We start from the raw sequence: 12,677 nt of genomic DNA, 5'->3' as shown, positions 1-12,677 counted from the left end.
TTCTTATTTTGGCATGCCACAGAAAACCCTTTACCTCGGTTTATTTGTTTTACCCTTGTGAGTTTCTCCCTATTTAATTCTATTCTTAGGCATTGAACCACTTCTTCTAATTTCCCTATAAACCATTTCAGGTTTTTATTCTCACAATTTTCAGGTGCCGTTTTTATTTGCATGGCCTTCAGTTTTTCCATATATTCATCAGTTAGTCGTGTCGTCACCCGTATAGGATACTCGACCTCCTGGGTAATCACCATTTGTCTCTGCAATTTCCTTCCCCCCGCTATTATTAGGTGGAGAAGTTTGTGATCGCTCACCTCTTTTTGTTCTATCTTAAAACCCCTAATCTGGTGGAAGTTCCAAGCTTGCAAGAATATATAGTCAATAGGGCAGTTCTGTTGCCCTGGATTAAACGTCTTTCCTGCAGGGGAGTCTGTCTCTATTCTGCCATTTACACAGTGAAGGCCCCTACCTCCTAGGGCGTGTACTAGTTCTGAGTCCTGTTTCGAAATCTCCCCTGCTGGAAACCTGGCAGGGTTTATACCGTACACCTCTAACTGTTCCCTATTCCAAAGGTCTGCCTTTTTTGGATTTAATTTATGATTGAAATCCCCCATTATTATTATTATATCTGCGGGATATTTTTCTAAAGTACTGTCTACATCCTCTTTAAAACACCTCATCTCCCTTTCATACTCCTCCCCATTATCCCACTGCATATATACATTCATTAAAATCAACACTTTATGATTCAATTCCACCGTCAGAAGTTCAATTCTACTTGATTGGACCCATTTACATTTTGTTTTCAACAGTTTTACTTCCCTCGTTACTTTTGTTGATGCCAGTGTCAATAGACCCCCCGAGGGCCACCCAAGATTTTTCTTTGTGGCGGGATGATGTAACTGTAAGTATCCTTCAAAAGTTGGAGTTTCGTCGCATAACCAGGTCTCTTGAAGGCAGGCAATGTCCACTTTATTTATGATTTCCTTTATATATTCCCGTTTTTGCTCATTGCCTAGCCCATTCACATTCCAGGTTAGGAGACCTAGTTCTTGCGACCCCCCCCATTCTATTCTACGTCACTCAAACCGCCATCTTCTTCCGTATCCACCGTAATACTATTGTTGGATTCTCCCGCGGGATTACTGTGCAAGGACCAATTGGCCCATGAGGAGTCGTTCCCTGTATTATCTATCACAACATTCAAACAACTCCGGTCGCCTTCTGTTTCTCTGTAGAGAATCACTTGTCTCTTCTGTAACCCGGCGTGCTGTTTTAAGACGGTATTGACTTTAGGGGTTTTTATTTCTCTCTCAGGCACAATCCTTATTCCCTGTTAAATTATCTCATTTGAGGCTTTCTGGATTGCCCTTTTTACCAGGTCTGAGTAAAGGGTGATTTTTGTTATTTCCTTTCCATTCCTATTCTCTACAAAGCCTACATGCTGGAGGTCTTTTGTACCGATCCCCCTCAAACTACAGCATTTTGCAAATGCGGTAAAATCAGTGCCCTATTCAGGGGTCTTGTTTTTCTTGCCAGCTTTTCCTTCTTCCCAGCTGGTACCAGATCCAGAAATAACCATTTGTTATTGTCACTCTCATGTAAATTCATCTTTACTTCGTGCACCTGCTGACTGGCGATTTTTCTCCCTACTTGCCGTCCTTTCTTTCTCATGCTGGGTAGTTCTTGTGCCTGAGGGCTTGCTGGCCTTTGTTCAATGGCTCGTTCAGCCATTATCCTTACTTTCTGCTTCGTCGTGCGGGTAGAGGGGGATTTCTCAGTTGCCTCCTTGCGTATCTGCTTTTTCCTTAGTTCTCTCGAAGACTTTGGTGTTTTTGCCTCTGCATACGTGTGTCTATGTGTTATAAAAGTCAATGCTGAGGCATTTAATCCTGGCTGCACCACCCCCCCACCCGCCGTTGTTTCTTTCCCTTTTCTCTTTCCTACAGGTTTCGGTTGCCTGGATTTTTCTGTCCTGATCCTGGCCCCACGTGTGACATACCCCCCACGCCTTTTTATCAGCATTGCTCTTTTCGAGATATAAACATTGTCTACAATCTCTGCTGCATCCTTTGCCGTTTGCTCTGTGGGCTGAGGAGATCTTTCAAGAATTACCATGCTTTCTTCTTCAGGTACTAACATGGCACTTTCCTCGATGGGTGGGGCTGTATCAGTTGGCCTTAACCTGCTTGGCATTTGGCTCTTTATCTCCCCCAATTCTTCTTCTATTTTCTTTAAATGTTGTTTCTGTGCTTTCATCACTCCGTTGTTTGAGAGCGTTACTTCCAGGATTCCTTGGAGTGCCTTCTGATGTAACAAGATTAAGTCCATCAGCGAAGATGTGGGGGTTTCAGAGATCACCGTATCCTGTGTATTGTTTCTGACTGGGTTTGCCTGGTGACCAGTCCTTATGCTCTCTTGAAGTAGTGGGGAATTTTGCATTGAATAGTGCTGCTGGAATTGATCTGGCGCGCCTCCCCAGACATAACTCTGATTCTGGCCTTCCTTTCCCCTATGTCCTTCATTCCCTGGTGATAGCAGTGAGAACATTTTTGGAGAGGATGATAGTCGGGGCGCAGAAATATGGTGGTTTTGGCTCTGCAGTGTCTGGTCTATAGATTTGGGGTTCTCCCTTTCTTCTTCTGTGTCGAGATTAACTTCTTCCTGGGATTCTCCCTTCTCTGTCCGTCTTTGATTTTCTACTATCGTACCTGAATTTTCGCCAATCTCTCCACCAATTTCCACTATTTCTCTGTCTAGATCCGATGTTATCGCTGGATTTAATGATTTATAATGTTTCCCCACAAACTCTTTTATGGATTTTGATGCTGCCATGTTCTCTTTCTGTTTCATAGTTGTTTGATTACAACCTCTTTTCGCCTTCTGGGCGGTCTTCGTTGCCCTTTTGACTTTTCTTTTCTTGCGACTCCCCTTGCTGTTATCCATAGAGGATACATGGCTTTCCTGGCTCTCTTCCAAGGATTTTGAGCCCTCCATTAATTCACTCCTCCCTGGTTCATCCACTGTACGTGATTTTAACCCTCTTTTGGGTACCATTACTAAGTTTTTGGTGCGAAAATTGTTGTTCTACTGGAGGTGGAATCTTTTAATAATTAATATAATTTTTAATCTTATTTAGGAATTTTTCACTTACCTCTGTTCTGCCTTATTGCCTTCAGCCTGCTTGCCTTGCCACGCTGCCAATCTCTATCGTGTTGATTCACCAATTTTTCCGTGGTGCTTAACCCCTTCGGGGCTGATGACGAGCTGGGCTCGTCATGGCGTAGCCTCCTCGCACGCTGATGCCGAGCCCAGCTCGTCACATAACATGGGATTTAGTAAATCATCGCGTAGGAGGGGAATTGCGCTAGCGTGCATGTGGTTAATCTTCTTAATGCTGGGAAATTAAATGCCCTTCTTTTTTTCTTGGCACCTTGCTCATTCAGGGGCCTCCGAAATTTATACTGATCTTTTCTTTAGCTGACTCTGCTGGATTACTGTTTCAGCTCCATGTCCGAGTCAGCAATATAGGGGCCCCCCCGTTGCAACTGAAGTTCCCCAGGGGTCCACTGAAGTTTGCAAATTTCCAATCCCCCGTTTTTATTGCTACCAGTCACTGGCGTTCACTGCTTCTGGCGGGCTCAGCCTGTCTGTTCCGCCCGACTCCCACTGCGTCTCACGACGCTCGGCAAGCCCTCCGGCCCGCACCGCTCCCACTCCCCTTGTCTCACCCGAGGACTCCGCGGTGTACCGAGGCTGGGGGGGTGTCTATATACCCGCTTGCCACGTCCGTAGTCGACCTCGTCCTCGGTCCTCAGTCGAGGGCTTTCACCGGGTCCGTTCTCGCTCCTGCACACTCCTGCTCGTCGATCGATGCACTTGGTCTGGCGGGGCGCGGCTTAGGCTCTGCAAGGCTTGGCTAGGTGAACAGGGCATGCAGTGACAGGTGGTATCAATTCTCATATGGTGATAAACCTCAAGAAAGTGAGCAGATAGGTGCAAGACATTCCATTCAAAATTAACCCCTTCGCTGCTGATGACGAGCTCAGCTCGTCATCAGCCACGGGTGGCGTGTGCTGATGACGAGCTGAGCTCGTCATGTAACGCGGCTTTTTAAAAAAAGCCGCACAGCGCAAAAATCGCCGCAGCAGCGATGCGGTTAAAACACTTCAAAGAATAATTTCTCTGATTTCTTGAATTATTCTTAGTCTGTGTATTCTTGAGGCTGCAACAGGTGATTTTTTGGAAACGACAAAGTCGACTATGAACTGTCTTGGGTCATCCTGAATGTTCCACAATGTCAACTCAGTTCATCAAAGGCAGGACCTTTGTAGGCGCGCAATTCAGCTCAGACTTAGGCAAAGTCTTTTTTTCCAGAAACAAAAGCAACTCACCTTCAAATACTCCTATCCTGTTCGTTATACCTCCAGGACGCGTATACTATGAAGTGGATGGAGGTCGGGGGACACATGTCAGCTTGTGTGTTTATGGTTCAAAGGGCAAACCATTATTTATCTCCATGACTTTGACACCTACAGTGGACTGGTCTCCTGTTGTCCAGGCCTTGGAAGCTTTAGTGCAAATCCCTAGATAAAAAAAACGACCTCCAGTGTTGGTTGGAGCAAGTGAACCTCTCCTAGGGAATTCTGATGCATCCGGATTCTCCAGTGATTTTCATGACAGATGCCTGCACTTTGGGAAGGTGATCTCATTCTTGCCAACACAGATGGTCTGCAAAGGAGAGTGGCATGCTGCTGTGTTGCGAGTTTTGCATCATTTTCAGCAAAATATTACAACAGAAAAACATCCTGGTGAAATCAGAAATCACAGGCATGGTAGCATACTTCGAACACAATGAGAGGGCTCTTGTTCCAAGTGTTTGAAGATGTTGGCAGTCCATATAAGTGCCTCAACAGAAAATACCTCACTGGCTTTGACAGCAGTGGGTAAAGTGAACCTGTTGTATGCATTCCAACCACTTCTGAAAATCCAAGACTCCTTTTCTAGGTTCAGGAGGAGAGGGCAGAGTTAATGTTGATCGTTCCTTATTGGTCACACAAATCTTGGTTCCTCCTTCTAAAAACTCTTAATGTCCTTCCTCCTTGGATTCTTCTGTGTTCCCATCTACAATTAGTTATTTGACCTTGCCACTACCTCTCAAACTGTCCCGGTCTGCTTTGAGCTTCATAGTAACCAACACAGTAAAGGCCTGCCTCTGCGTGTAGCAGAAGCCATTCTGAATTCTAGACGAGCTTCTACTTTCTTTAGGATCCTGTTCTTTCAGCTGCTTTGTGTTCGCTTGCCACTGTCTTGCCATTTTTATGGGATGTTTTTCATCTTAATATTTCATATTGTACAGTAAAGCTTTTTACGTAATTCATGACTCTTCTCAATATACTGACTTGTTGATATTTAGGTTAAGAGTTTTGCTTTTTCCAGACAAAACACACATCCTATCTCTCAACCATCATAATGTGTGATGATACTCAGATCTCTACAATTTCATTGTTTTGAATGCTGAACTCTGTAGACCTCAAGTTTCTTTCCCACAAGGTGGCATTTCCGCTGGCTATCACTTCTGCTCAGACGGTATAAGGGCTCTAGGCATTGATGTGCCATCCTTCTTTCTTGAAGTTTTATAAAGATGATCTGTGATTCTAAAACGTGACCCTTCTTTCTCCCAAGGGGACAGTCGTTCCATCATTCTTTCCTAATTCCTTTGACGAAGTAATATCGAGTATGCTGGATATTAGTAGAGCTTTGCCAATTTATTTCACATGTTCAGTAAATTCAGAAAATCATATTATTTGTTTGTAACTTTTGCCCAACCATGGAGAGGTAAGAAAACAATGCATTTATGCACCTCTTGCAGTTGTACAACTAAATTGAAATATAACACAAACTCCCTGTTATTCAGCAATCTTTCAGTAAAACTAACGATCACTACAATATACATAAATACCAAGTCACAAATATTGCTATTGCCAATGCTAAAGTAAACACCTGTGTCTAACGTAAAGGCAGATAGTAATTGTTCAGGAGGGGACTCTTATCCGCAGTCTGGATCCAGGCCTTCTGCTGTCTGAGATAAAGGTGGCTGTTTCCAGAAGCCATGAGGTCACCACACTCTGGAAGATGTGATAGGAAAGTGACCTTGGGAAGCTGCCACCTCCTCAGGAGGAAAAAGCCAAAGGCATAAACACCTGAAGATCAAGGCTCCAAAGGACTTAAGATAATCAAGAATCAAAAGTCCAGCAGGAATTCTTGTGGAACGAAGAGTCAGAATGGCCAAGTGGAGGGAGCGGGGAAACAATCAAAGGAACACAACTACGTTGCAACACACCCTCCAGCTATGCTGAAGCCCTTATACTGGAAAATGAAATTACATCGAATATCATGTAACAGAAATCATGATAGATAGGGAAAAGCTGAAAGAAACAAAGGAAGGAGCAGCCATGATGGAAAATGGAAAAGAGATTGAAAACCTGAACTACACTAGCTGCGGAGAACTTTTAAAGGCAGCTGCACCTTGTAGACAGATTAATCCATTTTGGAGCCAGCCAGGCGACAAGCAGAAACCAGGAGATCATGAGCATGAGGAAAGGCAGCCCTAGGTGTATGAGACTCAGAACCTGCTGCAGCAGCCTGCTTGTGCTGTTTTCTGGGGCCTGGGAACTGCAGGACCATGCAAGGTACCGCAGGTCCCAGGTACCTTGCATGGTACCATACATCTGAGATGCGATGGTTGCAAACGTATAACCCCTCCTAAGGTCCCAGGCTTGCTAGTGAAAGCCATAAAAGAAATTAACAAACCAATCTAAGGGCATGGACTGAAGAGGCTGGAGCCGAAGAACGCTCACTAGCAGGATAGTGTTTCCAGTGAACATAGAACTGCAATTGCCACTGAAAGTCCTGGAATCGCCAATCTCACTAATCTCATATTCTCGCTCCCCGTCCACCATAACAGGTGGAGTAGAACTCCAAAGAAAAAGGCCAGGCTCAAAAGGCCTTATCTGGGAGACATGAGTAGTGGAATAAGCTCTTCATTATGGGATCTTCATTAGTAGTCCTAAACACTGAATATTCGTGTTCACGTGCAGAGAGCTGTTCAGTGTTTATGGCTTCAGAGATCAATGTGATGATGGAAAGCCAGGATTATAGGAAAATAAAGTTTTGAAGATATGGATGTGCTTTATTCAGGTACATTCTACCACTCTTGATTTAATAATACAATATTTAGCTTTTAGCTTTTTCCACTTTCAAAACAGCATAGGTTAAAAGTCAAACAAATGACCATGGGTATAAAATCTTCTACAGCACACGTCCAAGGTGAGTCCCTGCCTTGCTCATTAAATAGCTTCTTGCTGATCCGATGGTGTACCGGCCCACCTACTCATTTACTGTTAGAAATGGGGGTCTCTACTTGGCAATGGTTTGCACCTTGTCCAAATAGGGACCTTTCCTTCTAGTCAGGATAAGGGAGTTACACTCCTAAAATAATCCCTGCTCAACCCCTTGGTAGCCTGGCACGAGCTGTCAGGCTTATCTTGGAGGCAGTGTGTAAAGAATTTGCACATAACCAACAGTAACACAGTGTAAGCACTACAAAAGGACACCACACCAGTTTAGAAAAATATCCAATATTTTTATATACTTAAGACAAGACCAAAATGATACAAATCCACAATACAGTACTTAAAAATGTATCCTTTGCAAGAATACTTGGAAAACACTGTTCCTACTAGTCGGTAGCTCCGTCTGGGGCTACCCCGATGCTGAAAACCACGGAGTCTAACAGTTCCAGCCGACTGCATCAATACGGGCCAGCAAAAGCATGAACAGACTCGGTAACAGTACCTTTCTCGTTGCGGCTTACACAGGTGTGCGAGCCGGTCGTGGCAACCCTCACGTTTGCGTTGCAAAATGGAAGCATGCAAGCCTATTGTTCCCATTACCACAAGCAATCACTTCATTCCTTTATCCGGACTGTCAGACACTGTATGGCTGGCCACTGCTCCAATTTGTCACCAAATTACAATTTTACTTTCGCCTGGTCCTGAGCTCGTCAATTGCCTGAGTGAACCATCCAGCTTGGGAACAGAAGGGAGGGTTAACTGGTGTCCCTTTACTCTCTTGGACTATTGTGGGGGTCCAACAGAAGCTGCCAAATGATGACTGGCTACAATTCATCAAAAAGTTGGATATAGTATGCTGCCAAGAGACATGGGCTTTAGATAATTTTCACATTGATGGTTTTCAATCATTTGACACACCAGCTATTCTTTTCTATCCTCTTTATATGTATAATTGACCCCATGCTTATTTAGCCGAATACCTCTAAAGTTTTACCTCCAAAAGTCAAAACTATTCAGTCTGATTGGATAGCTATTTATGACATGTGTTGGCCTTACTCCAGCCAACAATGTGACCAGAGCCAGTATTTCAAGAAGGAAGGTTTGTTATGTTTCCAAAATTTACATCAGAAACGTTCTGTAGAGAATTCCTGCCCATTTCTCCAGAGGAAACTCACATTATTTGTCCTGCAAAGACACTTTGGGCCTCATTTAGGCCTCACAAATATGGTGGAGTACCTAGTCCACCAAACTGACAGTATATTTAGAGTAGGGTAGACCTTGAATGTTCTGCTGGCAGTGCCCCTACATGCGCCGTCAGGGGAAACCTTACACCAACACCCTGACTAACTTAGGGCCTTCTGTGCAAGTGTTTCAGACCGTCCACCCTAGTTAAAGTGGAGAGCCTGATGTACTTTTTGTTTTCTCTTCTGGATCGTCACTAAAACCCTGTCTAGGGGGTCAGGCTCATTGCTTTTTTCCTTTACAGAAACAAACTCCCACTTTGAACGTTTGTTTTTGCAAAACAAAAAGGTTTGCTGAGCGGTGGTTTGAAACATAGCGACCTCTCAGCAAACATTCAATGCCTTAAAATGAGCCCCTATGGTGGCAACTCTCTGAAGGCATAGAACTTCTAAATACAGAAGGCAGCCTCTGAATCCAAAGCTATCTGGGCCACTCTGCGTGCTTTCTGTAAGCAGTACACTCTGGAAAATGCTGCTTGCAATCATGAAGCCCTGGGTATTTTTTTTTTTGCATGCATACTTATAAATCCTTCATCTTCTCCCAAGATTTTATGTTTTGAAATCGGTTTCCCAACCAATTGACAAGGAGAGAGAGCAGAAAGAATGCACTTGCTCCTTAGTCTCCCTTCAGGAGAGTCTCCAAGTCATTGCCCTACGTTTTATTTACTGTGCTACACGTATGCATGTAAGAAAGCTTTCAAGGCTCCAAATTCTTTGTACGTGGGAGCAGAGCAAGGTCTGAGAGCACCGCAATCACCATTAAGTTAAATTGTCCTATTTCATACATTTTCAAAGGAAATTGTACTTTTTATATTGCATTGAATTGTATTTTTCAGCTTTTGCTATCACTTTTCAATAAATGCTACTGATTTCTCTTCAGATATAGCAGAAAGTCTTCAGACATGCAGAACAAATCGGATTCATCAAGCCCTGAAACAACAAAAAACAAGAACAGGACATCTAGCCCAAACACTCGACAAAACAGAGGTAGTGTTTGCATGTTTTGTATACATTGAAATCCAAATATTTTTCGGGGTTATTTGTGTAGGTCGTTGCTGAATGTAAGTGATGTTGTCACCTTTGTCCTGATAGATGGACGTCATATACTAGGGCAAAGTGAAACCAGACTGGCCATTTGGGGCATCACCAGCAAGGCGGCAGTATTTCCCATAGCAGCAGCAATCTCTCTCCATCATGAAATGTTCTTTAAATATATTATCATCCTTGTAGCAATCTGAATGAAGGATGAGGGCCGTTAAGAAAAGCAGAAAAATCTAGGACCTGAAACAAGGAAAGTAAACAATGGGCATAATTGAAAAAATAATTCTGTACCCTCCAGTAGCTTTGTTTTAGGATCCAGAACATAAATAAAATATGTAAGGCAGGACAAAGAGAGGTCTTCGCAGCAGAAAAGGGATACAATTATGATGTCACTTGAGTCAGGAAAGCCTGCACACAGAAAAAGCTCCAGATTGGTTACAGCAGTCCCAGGGTGAGGAGGGACTTGGGACCAGCAGACCTGAGCGCAGGGCCTGATTATGAAGGGAGGTCTGGGCCTGAGGTAATGTCTGCAAAGTGAAAAGATGAGATAGGAGTTTAATGAACCCAAGTGCAGCTTGTGGCCACTGAGAATTCCCCAGACTTCTATGGAAGTCTTACTGACAAAGCATCACTGAAGTAGCAGACACAGACACTGTGAAAGCATTCTGGTAGTAGAGAGGCAGGTCTGGTACAGGTCTGTCCATTTCCTCGAACTTTCCTGACTGGGGAGTTTTGTCGAGGTTGGGGGAAAGTGTGGGATGGAGGCCATACAATTGAGCACTGAGGAAGGTGAGGTGGGTTACCACTGGTAATACTGCTCCAGAGAATTGAGAAGAGGGGCGAGAGAGACAATCAGATGAGCCCCACCCAGATAAAGGAATAAAAGGCCAGTGTGGTAAGACAAGCTTCTAACCATTAACGAAGGTGCCAGTTATCAGGGTCTTAAGGTTAAAGAGAAACTGTTTGCGATACTAAAGGCTTCGAGATAAGACTGGTAGAGGAATAAGTAATCACTGATGCCCTTGTAAACCCCAACAAAGCCATAGGAAATGAAATAAAATGCTTGGACAGCACATTGCTTCTTAGGAAAATTGTGGCCTTGAGGTTCTCTAGTGTTGGTAGAGGAACATCATCTATTGACAAGCTCTGCACCCTTGGTCACCATCTCTCTGAGGGACCTTCATTAACCCTTAGAGAGAGGGGAAGTGTAATATGGTCCAATATTTTCATTAAGTGTTTTTGGATAATCATAAACCATGGAGATGCTGCAAGTTTTTTTGCAAATGTCACCAGAAATTCAAGATGGCAATATTGAAATATATTTATAGAACATGTTAACCTTTATTTATTTTTCATATTACATACTTATTATGGGCCACTGCTGTTTTCTTCAAAGTGTAGCTTACAATGGGCACTAATTGGATGTTTTGGTTACCTTTCATTAAATTGTGAACAGTGGTGAGGGTCAGTGGGACAGTGGATTTATGTAATACCATCCGTGTTTAGCACATAATATAATATAATATGTCTCATAATTTGAAAATGCCCCACAAATTTTGTTTCTCGTTCAAATGGATGAAAATGATACTGACAGATAATTTGATGCACAATTTGCAGTTTTGTGTTGAATATTTTAGATAACCTTGTTACACAATTTAGTTTTCTCTACTGCATAATGCTGGTAGCTTTGAGAATTGTAAAATATGTTCTCTATTTCACGGATCCCTGTAGAATGTGGCTTTTTAACACCATCATATTTTGCCATAAAAGCACCTAACATATTTTTATATCTATAGATATGTATATTTCTATATATCTATCTTTATCTATCGCTCTATAAACAAACTTGCCTTTGAAAGAAAATACAAACCACTTTTATCGGAGATAGAGTGCAAATGACTTGAGGTAATCAGAACATTAAAAGATGATAACACTAATCATAAAATCTGCAGGCAAAGGTGGCAACATTGTTTTGATGTCTTAAGATATATACTTGGAGGAATTAATTGGCCAACTACGATATTATGAATTTTATGAACTGTACATGTTTTCCAAATTATAATAAGCAGTCAAAAACTAATACACTAAATGTACGACTAGTACATTCAAGGCATGATGGAGCACAAAGAGTATAAATACCTAAGACTACCCAATTTTACCTTCCTGTACCTTTACCTACCTTCCTGCTAGAGTCCAAGTCTCATCCATTGATGATTTTCTCAAAGCCACCTCTGAATGTGTTGATCATTTTTTACAACCATTTGTACTCTCCCCAATATCTTACACATGCAACAGTGCCGATTGTTTGCTTAAGACACAAGGCATAGCATGACATGATGAATACTGGATGATCACTCTTGGTGTGCCTTCTTGTATACCATAAATATTAGCATAGGATATTGTGATGGCGTCAACTCCTTCACATAGATGACATAACAATGTATTACTAAATATTCTTTAATATTGTCTAGAGAATAGCATATTTATTTAGAAAAAATATTGCCCATAGACCAATCTGTAGTCCCGCCATGGGTACAAGGCTGGCTTCTAGTTATGCAGATATTCTAATGGAATGGTAGGTAAAACGTGTAGTATGGGTTATTGGCAACACTGAACACATGGAACACATAGTCACTTGGTATTGTTACATAGAGTAGTTATTTATTGTCTAGTAGACAGCTAATCAGAGGCCAAAAACTACATAAAAACCCTGAACAACAAAACACTTTTGAAAATCAGTCGCCTCATAGATAAACGGTAATCCACTTTTTTGACTGGATCAAGTTGTTAGACTCTTAAGCCTAGCCTGGAAGTATACAAAGCTAAAATCTGGACATTTATATTTTATTTTAATTGATTTGAAAGTAGCATTTGATTCAATCCGAAGAGACCTTTTATGGGAAACCTTACGCCAGCAGGGAGTGCCAGAGGAGATTTTAAAACAAAGTGTAAGGCTTCATGAGGATAGTTTTGCCAAGGTACCCTGGGGCATAAGAGCGGAGCTCACAGTTGAGATTCCGGTCAGGAGGGGTGTGCGCCA

General features: G+C 42.6%; 1 protein-coding gene across 1 annotated transcript in view; it reads left to right on the top strand.

Annotated features, from left to right (window-relative positions):
- LOC147683962 (guanine nucleotide exchange factor DBS-like) overlaps positions 1 to 12,677 on the top strand; it is a 1,615,891-nt gene that overhangs the window by 1,492,992 nt on the left and 110,222 nt on the right. Inside the window, exon 26 of the mRNA XM_086942584.1 lies at positions 9,477 to 9,583. Within this exon, the coding sequence (XP_086798710.1) occupies positions 9,477 to 9,583 (107 nt within the window). The remainder of the gene's footprint in view (positions 1 to 9,476; positions 9,584 to 12,677) is intronic.

This window comes from Lissotriton vulgaris, chromosome 11 (assembly GCF_964263255.1).
Source record: "Lissotriton vulgaris chromosome 11, aLisVul1.2, whole genome shotgun sequence".
NCBI classification, from domain to species: domain Eukaryota; kingdom Metazoa; phylum Chordata; class Amphibia; order Caudata; family Salamandridae; genus Lissotriton; species Lissotriton vulgaris.
This window is presented reverse-complemented; position numbering and strand designations above follow the sequence as displayed.